Here is a 16,562-nt window from a genome sequence, read left to right as displayed (position 1 = left end):
TCTCTCTCCTTTTCTTTTGTCATTTTTACTTACATGTGTATACATTGTTTGTGCCACCTCCCCACTGTCCCCATCCCTCTTAAAAATTGTTGAGACTTGCTGCATGGCCTACCATACAATCTACCCTGCAGAATGTTCTAGTTCTTTTGAGAACAGAACTCTCATAAATGCACACTTCCAGGCAGTGCCGTCCACAAACAACTTCCTTCTTCATAATGGTATTTGCATAGACATCATCCAGTCTCCCAGCCAGTTCTGAAGAACTTGGCAACACGCCTGCCCGAGTTCTTAGGAAGCAAATGATTATCGTTAGGCTGTGTCTCACAGGGATTCTTTGTGGTGGGAAAACTTCCCAGGAAGACATATTGCAGTCATTATAGAAGGAGAGCTGCTGAGGAAGGACAGACTTACACACAACGAAATCATCATGCTAAGTAAAAGAAGCCAGACTGAGAAAACAAATATGGCACACTCTCTGTCATATGCAGAATCTAGACCTTAAAAACATGAATGGGTCAAGAATAAAGTAACACAGGGGCACTGTTTGTGCTGGGAACTTGTGGGAGGGGGAGGGTGAAAGGAGAGTGTGAGGGGGGGTGAATACTATTGAAGTACTTCATACATACATATGAAAATAGAATAATGAAGCCCATAAAAATTGTTTAAAAGGGGGAAAGGAGGATAAGAAAGTAACAGAATTAGTGAATTTGATCAAAGTACATTATATACCTGTATGGAAATATCACAATGAAACCCCTTTGTACAATTAATATACACTAATAAGAGAGAGAGAGGAAAAAGCTGTGTGGTGCCAAGTATAGGGATGCACATATGTAATCCCAGCTAGGTGTGAGAGTAAGTAGGAGGACTGTGGTCCTGACCAGCCCAGGCAAAAAACAAAACAAACAAACAAACAAAAACAAAACCTAGGAGACCTTATCAGAAAAATAAGTAAAGTAAAAAAGAAAAAAAAAGGCTGTCAAGGTCCTTACTTCAAACTCCAGTATCACCCCCAAAAAAAGAAAGTTGTATTTTATTATGCAGGTAGTATTTATACTGAGGAATATTCACAGATATCTTCACTGAGAATGGGATTTTGCTGAGACAAGATTTGGAAAAGTTCTATAAAATGAGTAGGCAGGTATTGCTTGGGTGGCAGCTGTGTTCTGGGTCTCTGATTGAGGATGGGTAAAAGACCCAAGCTTTCCCTTCAGTGACTCATCATCAATTCCAGAATGATGGAGATCTGAGAAATAGACAGAGATAAAGAACAGATAGGGTAGGAAATGGAGTTTTGTTTGTTTAGGAATTCAGAATTCTGCTTCCCAACTTCCCTTTCTTATGGAAATTGCAAGTAGCAGTGTTGGTTACTGGGCTTTGAGAGCCTGCTGGATGGAGGAGAAGCTGGATGGCCTTTTGCATGTGGCCAGCAGAGCAGGGGGTAGTGGGGACTCACCCAAGCATGTGCGCCCAGAGCAACGTTGAGGATGCGCTCAGCAGCTGGCTTTTGCTGGCAGGTCCAGAGGTTGGCGCTAGCCCACCAGCCTGTCCGCACACAATCCTCATCCTTGAGGATGCAGAAAAGCCTGTTTTACTCCGGGATTTCCATTTCCATCTGCATGATATGTGTGTGTGTGTGTGTGTGTGTGTGTGTGTGTGTGTGTGTGTGTGTGTACTGGGAGGAGATCGTGTAGGCTGTGGAGGCCCCAGAATTCTGGGCTCTGACTTCCTTTCTTTTCTATCTTTACTTCTTGTCTTGATGACCATCTAGTCCTGTGACTTTACATATTGTGCATATGTGTGAAGGATGCCTGAATTTCTTCTTCCCCATTTACTCCTTCCTTGCTCAGAACCCGACCCAAGAACTTTCTCCAAATTGTGTATCCAGCTAGCTGTTGGTGTCTCCCCTTGAAGAACAAAGAAGCATCTCAAACTTATATCATAAATTGAACTCTTGATAGGCACCCTCTCCATCTGTGTCTTAGCCTAGTCTTCTGCCTTGCTATAAATGGTGGTTCAGTTCTTCAAAAGGCCCAGGCCAAAATTCTCAGAGCTTGTCATGAGGTCTCACTTGGTCACTACCTCATGTCTTGTCAGTTCTATCTTTATAATCTCTCCTGAATTCCAACCCCTTTCCCACTATCTCCTTGGCGCCTACCCTAACCAAAGCCCCCTTCTTTCTCACCTGGTCTATTCTGATGCCCTGAACTCTCTCCCTTCTCCTGCTCCTCCATTTCCCTCCTCATTTCAGGGTTCTGTTCTTTGTAAGTCATCCCACACCTCTGTTGAAAATCTTCTAGTGGTTCCTACTCGCTCAGAGTCACAGCTTAAGTTTTGCTAGTATTGTGCCTACTCTGTTCTCCTCCGAGTCCCTTGGATCTCATCTCCTCGATTCCCCTCATCACCTATTCCCCCTTCAGCCACATCTGCCTTATAGTTGTGCCTGGAGTCTGTCCAGCGCTCTCCCACCTCAGGAGCTCTGTCTAGTGGTTGCATCACCTCCAGGTTTCACCGTATTGGTCAGGATCCCAGCAGGAAACAGGTGGCACACTGGGCTAGGATAACTTGAAGAGGGCTTATTATAGTGGGTGGTGCCCTCTCCTGAGGTTTGGAAGTCATTTTTCTCTGTGTTTTTCCACCCAGCACTACCCTGTGGGCAATCAGGACTATTCTCTGGCATTTCTGAAAGAGGGCTCCAGGAGCTTCTTCCAGCTGACAACTTGCAGTCAGCACATTGTTGGGAACTTTGCTGACTTTTCCAGGAGGTTTTCAGACAACAGCCAGGACTTCTTTTCCTTCTACCCATGGTCCTTGGGTTTTTGGGGCCTGAAACATTGAGGATAGCAGATGTCCTCCAACCACAGTGGCCCCCCTTATCTACAGGAATACATTCCAAGACACTCCCTTGATGCCCAAAATGAGAGATAGCACCAAACCCTATATGTACTAGGTTGTTTTCCTATACTATACTGTACATACAAACCTATGATAAAATTTAATTTATAGATTAAGTACATTAAGAGATTAACAAAAATAATGATGAAATGGAACAATTATAATAAACTGAAATAAAAGTTATTTAAAACTTACAAATTCTTTATTTCTGAAAATTTCCCTTCTGTATTTTCAGACTACAGCAGATTGTGGGGAAGTGAAATCGAGGAAAGTGAAACGACACTTAGCGTGTGTGACCACTGTGGCATAATTGCTGCCTGCCCAGCATGTGTAAAGTGGTGAATGAATGTCAGAACAGATGACTTTAGAAAGAGCAGGAGGTTGGAACAGCTGCTGAAGCTAATGTCCCAGGATTCACAGCCTGACAGGTAGGAGAGACTGCTGGAAGGGTGGGAACTCCGGAGAGGACAGTCCTTACGATTCTTAGAGATGTTCTTGGGATTCCCCAAAGGCAGGCTTTTGTGTTATGTGACAACTTTTATTCTTTAATTTCTGCTTACCTGTAAGTGGTAAGTGGCTTCTGATTTTTAGTTTTGAGTATTTCTGTTCCTATGAATTCTTTAATTTTTGTGACATGTAGCTGGGCAGTGGTGGTTCATGCCTGTAATCCTAGCTACTAGGGAGGCTGGGATTTGGAAGACAGTAGTTCAAGGCTGGCACAGGCAAGTAGTTCACAAGGCTCTCTTTCCAAAATAACCAGAGCAAAATGGACAAGCAGAAGAGTGCCTGCTTTGCAAGTGCAAAGCCCTGAGTTCAAACCCCAGTCTCATTCAAAGAGGAAAAAAAAATTAATGGGAAAATTTCACATTTTGGAAACATTTTTAGTAGCCCTTGCATAAAGAGAACATTTGGAGACTGCATCTCACCTCTGAATCACCAGCTTTTAAATATGTGAGGGTAGATTTCCTTCTCAGCATGGCCATAGCATCCCTCAGATGGAGCGGGTATGAGCAAGAGGACATGCTGCACCCATACCCAGGACTACAGGGAGCGTCCAGTGCACAGGGAGCACCAGATGCTTCCCTCTGGACCTTGGCCTTTCTTTTCCCCTTGGGTCTGAGAAGAAGTATTTCCTTTTGTGTTGGCCCTCCCCTGGCTTTGATACTAGGATCTTCTCTGAAGTTTTGAGTAGAGATTTTGGAGAGGTATGAATGTTGTGCTTGCCAAAAATAGAAAGCATCAGAAAGCAGTGCTTAAAGGAATGTGAACAAGAGCTGCCCTTGGCAGGACTTTGCTTCTGCTTCGTGGCACTCATGGGTAGGTAGGCATGACCACCTTAGAGTCATTTAATATGGAGTTGACCCTTTTCTTGTCTTCCCTGTAGTTCTCACTTATCTGGTAAAATGCTGTTTAAAAAATAAATATAGGGTGTGAGCTGGGAATGTGGCTCAGAGTTAGAGCACTTACCTAAGATGCACAAAGCACTGGGTTTGATGCCCAACACAGGAAAAATTATTTTTTGTAGGATATGAGTAGTAAAAATTGAATTTTTAGCTTTTGATGAAGTCTAGGTGACTGAAGAGAGGCAAAACTTGGCATTCAGTGAATTGTTGCATTGCTGCTCTCTGCTGAATCAGAATCTAAGGTTGAAAAGTGAAATTCAGTGCTTCCCTGACTAATGCAATTGTTATTAAATTAAGAACAGATTGGCCTTGTTGAGGTCATCCGGGCTCATTCCTTGTGCCCTCAGATTGTTCCATGATCAAAGTACCTGTTGAGTCAGTGAAGCTATTTGGCCTATAATTTACAACTCTCTTCTGAGGCAAGGGAAACAGGAAATGATGCAGAACAATGAAAAACTGTCTCTTGGTGGATTTACGCTGTTTTCCTAGGTTAAATTTTAATTCATTCCAGGACGATAAGAGAGATAGGGGAGAAAGGAGATGTTTCCCCAACCTCAAGAAATTAATTTAACGTTAGCCCATTTGACACTACCCTATTTGTCCTCCTTATTTTTTTCATAGTTAACTCTTGTTTCTCTGCTTTACCCTTCTTTACCAACCTTCTCTTAGTTTGAATGAGTTGGTCATTCAGTTATCTATAGCCACCAAGCCACAGCAGCTCACAGCAGCAAGTCTTCCTTGCACTTGCACCTGGGGTCAGTGGCTCTTGGCCGAAGCTAGTCAGCTGCAGGCTCATGTAGGTTGGCTTCTCTTCGTGCATTGTTGATTTGCCACCTGGTTCCAGTAGGGGAGCCCAGAAATGCTCTCTTCCTGTTAAAAGATAGAAGCACAAAAGAGCAAGCAGAAATACATAAGGTCTCTCGAGGACTAGGTGCCTAACCAGTACACTCCCAATTATGACTCTTTTATGAACTAAAGAACATTTCTTGAGACAGGGAAATTATTCCTCCTCCAAAGTCACATGGCAAGAGACCTAGATACAAGGAGGAAAGGAGAGTGGAAGCCTTTATTTATTTTTTCTTTTTTCTCCTTTCATTTTATCATTTTTACATTTATTTACGTGTATATACATTGTTTGTGCCACCTCCCTACCCCCCCACCCCACCCCACTCAACCCCACTCTGCTTCTAGGCAGAACCTGTTGAGTGGAAGCCTTTAATGTCATCATCCATCACAATTGGCTCCAAGAAAGCTTCTGGAAGTTAAAGTTAAATATAATTCCTCTTTGTAATTTATCTTTTTCAGAAAACCAGAACCTATGGCTTCCTTTGTTGTCTTTCAGACAACATTCCTCTTAGCTTTGCTGTCCTTGAGGACTTACCAAAGTGAAGGTAAGAAGCAGAAAGTACAGTAAAGGAAAAAAATCACATAGAGAAAAGATGAGATAATTGATGCTTTGGAGATAAGTTAAGCAAGTTTCTTTTCCTTTGGAAATTATATGGAGTTGGTGAGTAGCTCAAATGAGGAGGTATGTCGGTCTCTCAAGGCAATGGTTGCCTTGGTCTTGGCCTCCCTCATCCTGATAGCATATTTCATAAGCCCTTCCTTATGGTCAGTACATTGCTCATTAGTGTGGTGGTGAGTGGATCTCATCCCACAGAACTTCATGATTGCTGTTTTTTACCAAAGCCATTGCTGAAGTAGTTCTTCTGTACCTTGCTGGGTAAAGACATGGAATATACCAGACTAGTTTTGGCTGCTGAGTTAGAACCAGTAGTCACATTCATTGTGAAGCTGTTAGCTTTGTAAGATGTGGATGAAAGTGATGGAAGTTTGTGAGCCAACAGAAACTCAAGTCTCTGAAAGACAATGTCACAAGTGCCAAAGTGCTATTTATGGTTAAAGAAATATTTGTCACTTGGCTGTTCTTCAAGGGAGGGCATTTTGAGTCAGGTCAACAGAAACTTAACCCTCTCAAATGTTTGTAGATGTCTTGACTATTGCTTTGAACATACTTAGATTATTAGATTTGAGGGAGTTTCTGTTGGTTCATAAAAGTTCATTGCATTCACCCATATTTTATTAAACTTATATTTTACTCTTCCTGTGTTTATTCTTTGCCATACTTACTTTGTAACAAAGAATACAGATGTATCCTCTTAGGAATTATCCAAAAATTCTTGTCTTTAGATTCAGGAAAATGTGTGTAAGGAATGTGTATAGACTTTCTCACCATCTCTTTAAAACTCCATGAAAATATTTGGGAAAAAAGAGATTTTGTTCTGCTCATAGTTCAATGCTCTGCTCGATTCTTTACATCTGGATCTATTTATTTTTGATCCAGGGCACATAGGAAAATACTGCTTTTTCATGGCTTCTTAATAATCGTAGTGTGAGCTGGCAGAGCAGCTCAAGTGGTAGAGCACCTGGGTAAGGTCCTGAGTTCATCCTCAGTACAGCCAAAAAAAAAAGAATATTTTTAAAAAATTTGATTTCTCCCAAAATGTGTGGCTGAACTGTAGGTACTAGAATTTCCCATGAATAGCACACAGCCTGTCTTGCCTGAGCTGCGTGGGTAGAACTGTAAGAATGGTTCAGCCTAGCTGGGGTCCCTGATTCTGACACAGGCCCCCTGCTCTAACTCCAGGTTTTCCAAGCAGTCCCAGGCATTAGCTCCAGCGTTTTGGCTCATTTTCCTAGTGAAGTCTCATTGTCTCATCCAACAACTCTTTACGGTGTGCCTTCCATGTGTGAGGCACCCTATGCATTCTACTCTCAGTTTTAGCTATTTAGATCAGAGTTGCATTTCCCTACTTTCCTGTCAAACAGCCTTCATTTCTGCTTCCAGCTTTCTTGGCCAAGCAGACCTTCTTTGGTAAGTCTGTGTCCTTACCCATATTATCTGGATTTCTTGTTTCAGTTTCTGCTGCATTTGACTGAGTTCCTACTAACCTCCACTCACACTAGTTGACTTACCATTTGATCCACCAGCCATATTCAGGTCTGAAAAGTTATTTCAAATAACCTGGCTTAATATCTTCCAACCAATGAGACAGCGCCAAGACTCTTTTCAGTTAACCTAGAGATCTTGACTGCAGCATTTTGATGTATTTTCCTCGTTTTTTCATGTGTATGTACACACAGATAAAAATGTAAATATGTGATTTTTGAATAAAAGCTAAATTACATTATACATAGGAATATATAGTTATATATAGGTATGTAGACATATGGGGTATAGTAAAATTTATATATCTTCTGAGGACATTTTGGTTATATAAACAATACAATATAGGATGAATGATTCCCTTTGACATTAAATGTCCTTCTAGAAATAACATTATGCTTAAGTTCTTCATGGTATCCCATCTTGTGAATGGACTACATTTTATTTCCTTAAATAGGCCAGTCAGAGAAACTGGGTGGGGAAAATGAAAGGGCACTCTGTAACTAAGTCTGGGTCTGATTCCCAAGCCTGACCTCCTTGACCACACACTTCAGTGTCAGGAAATGAGAACTGAGCAGGGGACCAGGAGTCCTAGATCTGGTCTGGTGTGTGGCCATGGTGAAGTCAATCTCCTTTTTCTTAACCTCAATTCACTTATCTGAAAAACAATGGCTTTGGATTTAATAATCTTATGTTATGGTTATGTCTTTGGCTTTACCTTGGCATATTATTGCTTTTGATCAAAGTACTTCTGACTGATATTACTCAAGTACCTGAGTCATTCAACATTTGTTGATAGCATATGTTAATTCAAAGAACTTCCTTTTATAGAGAACAACATATCATACCTTTGTAGAGCTTCCAGAAAGAAAGTTATTCTGACAGGTGACTCATTCATTCACCAACCAGTCATGGAATGTCTGTACTGACTGATATGTTATTAGTCTTTATTTCCTTGACCTGAGTAAGACTTAGTCACATTCTGTTTACGTCATAGCCCATGGGAGACAAACACAGAAACAGCCTATTTCAGCCTGCTGTGCTTAGCCCTCTAAACCAGGGTGAGAAAAGTCACGGAGGAATATGCTTTCGGAAATGTCTTTACAGTGAAGTACTAGTGATACTGGTGACCCAGATATCTCACAGGAATATTTCTTATCAATATAGCATATTATGTGATTCTGAAACCAACACATGATTCCAAAGAATATTTATGAAATAAAGAAAAGTATAAAGATGATAATTAAAATTATTCAATCTCACCATCCAGAAATAATGACTGTTAGAATTTAAGTTTTACTTTCCTCTACAGGTCAATAAAACCCTACTCATGTGCTTAAAACAACAACAAAAAAATGGGGTACATAGTCCAATATGTTTTTTAAAAGTATGTGTGTATCAGTCTATTATCTGTTGCCAAAATATCCGATGCTGGGTACCTTAGAAACAAAAGGGGTTTATTTACCTCACAGTTTTGAAGCTGAAAGTTGAAAACCAGGCAGCTCCATCAGTTTTCTTACAGCAGGTTACATCATGATGGGAGTGTGAGTAAGAAAGAGAGAATGATCACCTGGTGAGACAGGAACCAGAGAGAGTCAGGGGAAAGGTTCACTCTTTTATAGCAGCCCACTCTTGAAGAAATTAACTGGAGTCACATTGACCCACATTAATCCCTTCCCAGGGAATTCCCTAGTGGCCTATCCACCTCCTACTAGGCGCCACCTCTTAAAGGTTTCACCAGCCTTAAAACATCACTATACTTGGGACCAAGTTTCCAACATATGAAACTTTGGTGGACATACTCAAACTATATCCAGAACATAGCAGTATGAAAAAAAATTCAAGAAAAAACATATCTAACTTAACTTTGGTGATATAGTGAAAGTGGGGTTAGTGAATGGTGGGAACTCAATTTTTGTAATATTTGAGCATTTTTATCATGATTATGTATATTTCTATTTTTTATTGAGGTAACATTCACAAAAAAAATTTAACCATTTTATGGTTAAAGTAAGCAGGTCAGTGACATTTAACATATCATAGTATTGTCCAAACACCAGCTCTATTTCCAAAACATATTAATCACCTCAAAAGCAAACTCTATTAAGCAGTGTTTCTTGATTTTTCTCCCTGCAGCCACTGGAACCAATAATCTGCTTTCTGTCTCTGTGGAATTACCTATTCTGGGTATTTCATATAAGTGGAATCATATAATTTATAACCTTTCCTATCTGGCTTCTTTCACTTGTGTAGTGTTCTTAAGTTCCATCCAATTTGTAGCATGTATCAGTACTGCGTTCCTCCTTACGACTGAATAACAAGTTTCTGTTTTGTTCCTCCAGCTGTCCATTGATGGGCATGGTAGACATTTGACTTCTTTCCATTTTTTGGCAATCATGAATGCTGTGGCTCCAGACATCTGTGGACAAGTGTTTGTTTGAATCCCTGGTTTCAATTCTTTGACACAGAGATCTAGGAATGGGATTTGTAGGTCATATAATAACTCAATTTTAATTTTTTGAAGAGTTGACAGAATGTTTTCCACAGTTTTGAGTTATCTTACATTCCCATCAACAGTGCACAGGGATTTCAAATTTCTCTGCCTCCTTGCCAACATATGTTATATAGATTTTTTTTATCATTACTAAAGTCTTCATCATGGGTAAGAAATAGTATCTCATTGGTTTTGATTTGCATTTTCTTAATGGTTAATAACATAGAGCATTGTTTCATGTGCTTGTTGGCCACTTGTATATCTTCTTTGGAGAAATCCCCATTCAAGGACTATGCCTATTTTTAATAGAGTGCATTTTCTGTTGCTGATTTATGAGTTCCTTATATATTATGGATACTAGAATCTTATGAAATCCATGACTTGTGAATTTATTCTCCCACCCAGTAAATTTTTTCCCCTTCTTTCTTTTTCCTCCTTTCTCCCTCCCTCCCTCCCTTCCTCTCTTCATTACTCTTTCCATTACTTCCTTCTCTTACCTCCTCCTTTCCTTTTTAAAAATTTTTTTGGCAGTACTGGGGTTTGAACTCAGGGCATTGTATTTGCTAGGCAAGCACTCCACCATTTGAACCACGCCCCCAGCCCTTTTACTTTACCTTTCTTTTTCTTCTCTTTTTAGGTTATTTTTCAGATAGAGTCTTGTGTTTTTGCCCGGGGCTGACCTCAGGCCACAATCTTCCTACCTATGCACTACCATCTCCGGTATTTTTGTTGAGATGGGGTCTTACTAACTTTTTGCTCAGGCTGGCCTTTAACCACAGTCCTCCCAATCTCTGCCTAATGAGTAACTGGGATTACAGAAGTGAGCCACAATGCCTGGCCTTTTTTTACTTTCTTGATCATGCATTTTGATGCACAAAAGTTTTAATTTTAATTTGAACGGCATTCAGTTAATCTGATTTTTCTTTTGTTGCTCATGCTTTTTGTGTGTCCCATTGACAAATCCAAGTTCATGGGATCCACATCAAATACTTTCACTCTCTCCAGTATTGCATTTATGAAACGTCACCCACAAAGGATGGGTAACTTTCTGTGAAGGTAGCTATTGATGGCTCCTAGCTTTCACTTTTTGGGTGTTCTTATTAGTCTTCCATATAATTTAATGTCTGAAGTTTTCTTCCACATTCTGAGGGTAATGCCTTACCTGGATCTGAACCTTCTACCATATAAACCAATAATGTGAAAAAATTCATCCTTTTCTTGTATCTGGATGGGGCTTCATCCAGAGCCCCATCCTAGCAACTGTATCCTGAGTTTGGCAGGACATTGTTGAAGCCATGACACATACTTTTCAGTATGAGACCTTTAATTGGACAATTGCTCCTGAATCCACAGTGGAGGAGCAGTATAACAAAGAGGAATATGGGTGTGATGTTAGGGAGATCACTATGTAAACACCAGATAGCTTTTTGTTAGTTGTTTAACCTCATGGAGATTCCATTTCCTTATCTAAAAATATTACTGTCTTACAGTATTCCATGAGACAACACAAATAAAGCAGCAACCATTATCCTTGGTAAATAATATGTACTCAACAATGTTGCTAGTTTTACTTCCCTGTGAGGAAAAATGGCATGTATATACTGGCAATTTGAAGATTTTTTTTCCAATATTGGAGATTACTTGCATTTTTGTTGTCAAAAAGAGATAATTTCTTGCCTTTTCTTTTTGGAGGGGGAGGTGCTGAGATGCTGAGAATTGAACCCATGGCTTTCCTCATGCTAATTACTCTGGATGGTGCTTAGCTGAGCTACAGCCAACCCCCAACCCCTCTCTTGTCTTTGAGATTTCATGTTAGAGGGTTTCTAGTAAATTCCAAGGAACTAAGGAAATGGATATCTAAGAGATGATATCTGTTATACCACGAGCCATCTGACACCAGCTGATTTTATCAAGACAGTCTTTATCTTTTCAAAACCTTCATACCATCCCCAGTTTACTTCAGACTCCCTCAATTCAACAGTTGAAGTAGTTGAATCAGCAACACGTAATTCCTCTCAAATCGATATGAGGCTTCCTCCTCTTATATGGACATTCATGATTTGTTCTTCTCTACAAATCAGCAGGACTTGACTCAGGGCCTATTCTCTCTCTGCTGGCAGTGGAGGGGCTCTGTGTATACAGCATTTGCAGTAGTGCTATTTGTAGGCTAAAAACAGGCAGTCTGAGAGATAGTGGGCCACTTTCCAAGGTCAAAGAGCTCCACAATTCATGTTTGAATTCTTATCTTTTACAGATTTCATCACACCACTCTAAACATACAATCTCTTGTTATTCTTGTGTTTGTTGTGTCTCTTCAACTAGGCTCCTTCTTTGATCTAGTATTTTATTTCACATGAAGTCCCTCATATGTTGCTGGTCTTATCCAAAGAGTTGGATAAATCTTTGTGAGAAGTGTTTTACGTTCAGTTTGTTGAAAGACAAGGAATGATGTCTAAAGATAGGACATGCTCTCTCATTTATGAAACTTTGACTTTCAAAGAAGAAAATTTTACCTCTTATTTCTAGAATACAGCACTTATGGCAAAGAAAAATCCTCTTTTTACATCCCTGTTATGAATTCAAACCAGGTAGATTGTTGAGTAAAAACACTCTTGTTTAACTGTTTACCAGTTTACTAATTTTCTAAGGATTGTTGAGCAAATTATCTCATTCATTTACATCTTAGTTTCTTTCTCTGCTGTGATTTCTAAATTGCTCTCTGCTGATTCTGATTCTAGGATGCACATATGAGTAATATTTCATAAAGCTAACTAATGATGATATTAGACAGTTTAATTACTGTGACCATCCAATTAAGCTCCTGTTAAATATTATTTCCTACCTCTTTTGGTCTTTCAGGATTGACTGAACATTTCTCATTGACTCCTGAGTCACTGAACGTTTCCATGAATTCCACACTTCAGCATTTGCATTTACAATGGACTGTTCAAAACCTTCCTCTTCATCAGGAATTAAAAATGGTATTTCAGATAGAGATCAGTAGAATTAGAATATCGAACGTCATCTGGGTGGTAAGTATGTTTTTTTGTTGTTCAATACTTGAAAAATCCTTCTCATACCATAATTTGTCTTTTATAACATGCCAGAAAACCATGACAAAGAGAGGTTTGCCATGTTGTTCATTGTGACAAAAGCAAGGAAGTATCATCATTCTTTACCCTCATAGGCAGACAGGAAAGATGGCCACATGTAGGTGCCCTGAGCCATCAGTGGCTACGTGTCCCACAGAACTGATGTTGCCATGAAAAGCCCTTGTTTGACCCTCCAAAGCTTGAGACATAGATTCTCTTCCAGTAAAGGAGGAGAAAACCCAACAAGAGAGCTACTCTCATCTGGGCAACATTCTCCTTTCCACAGGCATTCTCTGCAATGAAAACCAGTCGGGACATCTTCGCTCATGTGTACAGGGGAGTTTCCACACTTACTGTCTCAGGCCATTGTGTTCCCAAACAAGCCAAAGGAAAAGCATCTCCATCCAATTCTGGTGCTTGCAGCTGACCAGGGCACCTGCCAGATAGTACTAACCATGCACAGCCACATTCCATGGTCCTGGCCTGGGCCGGGCATCTGCCCTTTCCTTACAGCCATCTGCTGTATGATTTTGTCATTGGCAAGGGAAGGCAGAGAACCAACTCCAGCTTGGAAGGAGGCCTGGAGCATATGTCAGTTTCGGGACATAGGTCATGCCTCAGCAATGAATCAGTGACTTCAGTCAGAAGTCCATGTGTGTGCCAATTTCTATGTTCATATGTGTGCCAATTTCTATGACTTACTAATGTCTGCAAGACCAAATTAAGCTTGCCATTTCAGCAAATGAAATATCCCAATGAAGATTCTTCACATTTAAAAAAAATCAGTGAATTGATAAATGCAAAGACAGTTTTATCTCTTTTATTTACAAGGCTGTAAAGACCACAAAGCAGAGGTTGATGTTAGACAGAATCTGCACAGAGTGTTTGGGAGAAACACAACCCACTGCATATTAATGAAGTGATGAAATTATTTGGCACATAGTGATACACTGTGGGCCCAGGTCAGGCATTGTGCACGGCATGGGAATTTCAGTGCTAAGCATACCAGTAGGAATGTGGGAATAAATACAAACAGGGGTGTTCTAAATATGTAAAGGTGCATGTCACTGCTAATGTGCTACAGGATGAAGGGTTCTTAGAGATGTCCCAATAGGTGTGATCAGAGGCAAGTGAGAGGGGTGTCTGGGGCAGGTGGGCATGAGATCATACCACATAGGGCTACGAGGAGCATGCTCAGGTTTCATTTTTTTTAATCCCAAAAGCAGTAAGAAGAAGGGGAGTGGCAAGAAGATTTTTAAAGCCCACTGTGCTGTGCAGTGGAGAGCAGATGGAGAAGGGGAGTATGGCCAGTAGGAAATGGGTTGTGAACTCTGATGACGGTAGACATGGGATGAGAGAAGGGGCTGACTTTGAGGGAGAGTCAGGAGATAAAATCCAGTCTGTGGCTTGTTAACATTATGGAAAGTAACCATCATTAATATTGTTTTTTTTACCTTTTCTTCTGTTGTTTGGCATTTGCTTTTAAATTTTAAAATATTTAAGCAAAATGTTTGAAGATTATTTACATTAAATAGTGAAAGTTTCATGGATCAGGGCCTCAAAACTTGTAGATAATATGTTTAGTTATCTAAAAATAAAGTAATATAATAAAATGAAATAAAACAAAATCACTTTAAAATTCAAAGTTCTGTGTAGAGTGAAAAGGAGGTACACGATTAAATGTGCCTTATTGGACTAGGGTGTTCTCATTCCAGCACTCTCAGTCCTACCAGTAACATAGTTTAAGGTTTAGCAACCTGGACAGGGCACAGGCGTAGTGGGGGAAGGCCTCACAGTTGCTGCCTCGAGGTGCTATGTGACATGCATATTATCCCATCCCCTTCACTGAGGACTTGTCATTTGCCCTTATATACATGGAGGAAGACTCAGACTCAGTTTCCTCAGGAAGTGCAAAGTGTTTATGGTCTTCATCTCACAGCTATGGGGACAGAAAAAGGAGTCCTGGAGAAGGCACACTGAGGAGAGTGAGTTCATGGAGCTATCAGCCACAAAGAATAGGGAAGCATGGTTCCTGCTCACTCAGGCTATGCTAGGTTCGCAGACAAGTACTAACAACTAAACACAGTATACAGGAGGGCATATCATGGGCGGTAGAGATAGGAGGAATTCAGAAGAAAGAACAAGAAAGGCTTTATAGGGTTTGGAGGTGTAGCTTAGTGGTAGAGAACTTGCTTTAGCATGCAGGAGGCGCTAGACTCCATTCCCAACACTACAAAAACAAACAAACAAAAAACTTCATGAAGGAGATGAGGAATAACCTGAGATTCAAGAATGGAACTGATTCCTAACGAAGAGGGAAGGGTGGGACACTAACCGAGGAATACTGCATGAACTAACACTGAGATGTAAAAGCACAGGTGTATTCCGAAAGTATTGGGCAGTCCCCTAGGTCCAGAGAGAAGATTCCTGAGAGAGAGATTGGTGGGAGCCAGATTGTAGAAGACCTTGAATGTTGGAGTAAGATGTAATGGAGCTGCTGGAGCCTATTGAATTAGAAAATAGAAAGGCCACTGTCTTGGAAAGATCAAGACCAAAGGCTGTGCCAAAAGACCATTTCAGTTCAACCTGGGCAAGCTTCCCAAAGACCAACATAACTCATTCTATGCAATTGACATCTCTGGGGCCTAAGATTCTGACAGATGGAGCTTAAGAGAGGGGTGTGGTTCATGTGGCCACCATATCTGAAAAGACAAGAGATAGAAAACTGAGGGAGACATGGAGAGACATCTGTTGACTTTCAGAAATGGAGATAATGGAATTCTTAGGGTGCCATGAAGGGGTGCCCTCTCTACTGAGATATGGCTAACGTGATCAGATCCCGGCTTAAAACAACTACTTAAGAATATCTGTAAATCTAGTTTCCAAGAATTTTCTTAGGTTCTCTGTGACTAGCACTGTGAATACCTTCTGTCATTAATCTTTTCCCCATGACTTAAGTGGCTTCTGTTTTCTCTTCACTTGCTCCACATGGGGCTTCTAGAATTGGATGGTCATAGAAATTAAAGGTTGAGTTTTCAAGAGGCAGGAGGCCATAGCTGCACAACTACTGAGACATCGGAGCCAGGGGAATTGACTGGTTACAAATGGACTTCACTTATACTTATGAAGTTTGTGCTTTTGGATAAATGAGATTGAGCTATTTTTCAGGACAAGATGGCTTTATGTTTCCAAATATTTCCTTTACTTTTAGGGAAATTACAGCTCCACTGTGAAGTGGAACCAAGTTCTCCACTGGAGCTGGGAATCTGAGCTCCCTTTGGAATGTGCAACACACTTTGTAAGAATAAAAAGTATGGTGGATGATGCCAAGTTTCCAGAGCTGAGTTTCTGGAGCAAGTGGAGTTCATGGGAGGAAGTTCGTGGTAAGAAGTGAAGTGGTTATAAGAGTGACTAGGTTAATATTTAATATTACTTAGGAATCAGTAGTCAAATCATGAAAGTTCCCTTTGAGGAACCCTGAGTAGATACCAACATTATTTTCCTTTAGCCCGTCTTGAAATTAAAAAGCATGGTTGTGAAAGTTGCCACTGAGAGACAGATTTATAAGGTTTTACCTCTGAACTTATTCATTGAGAAATTATGAAATTATTTTGTCATCACTGTGAAATTACTTGTCATCACTGTGACAAAATACCTGGCATAAACCAATAAAAGGAGGAATAATTTATTTTGGCTCATGGTTTCAGAGGGTTCAGTCCATGGTCGCTTGG

General features: G+C 40.4%; 1 protein-coding gene across 2 annotated transcripts in view; it reads left to right on the top strand.

Moving 5' to 3' along the window:
- Osmr (oncostatin M receptor) overlaps window positions 1-16,562 on the top strand; it is a 60,802-nt gene that overhangs the window by 9,946 nt on the left and 34,294 nt on the right. The window contains exons 2-5 of one of the 2 annotated variants that reach the window (XM_020166651.2): window positions 3,131-3,323; window positions 5,604-5,689; window positions 12,599-12,771; window positions 16,043-16,214. In XM_020166651.2, coding sequence (XP_020022240.2) covers window positions 3,238-3,323; window positions 5,604-5,689; window positions 12,599-12,771; window positions 16,043-16,214 — 517 coding nt within the window. In that variant the 5' untranslated portion in view covers window positions 3,131-3,237. The remainder of the gene's footprint in view (window positions 1-3,130; window positions 3,324-5,603; window positions 5,690-12,598; window positions 12,772-16,042; window positions 16,215-16,562) is intronic. The other variant, XM_074077572.1, reaches the window with a different exon arrangement.

Source organism: Castor canadensis, chromosome 6 (assembly GCF_047511655.1).
Source record: "Castor canadensis chromosome 6, mCasCan1.hap1v2, whole genome shotgun sequence".
NCBI lineage: Eukaryota > Metazoa > Chordata > Mammalia > Rodentia > Castoridae > Castor > Castor canadensis.
The sequence above is the reverse complement of the archived record's forward strand: the minus strand, read 5'-3'. Positions and strand labels throughout refer to the sequence as shown.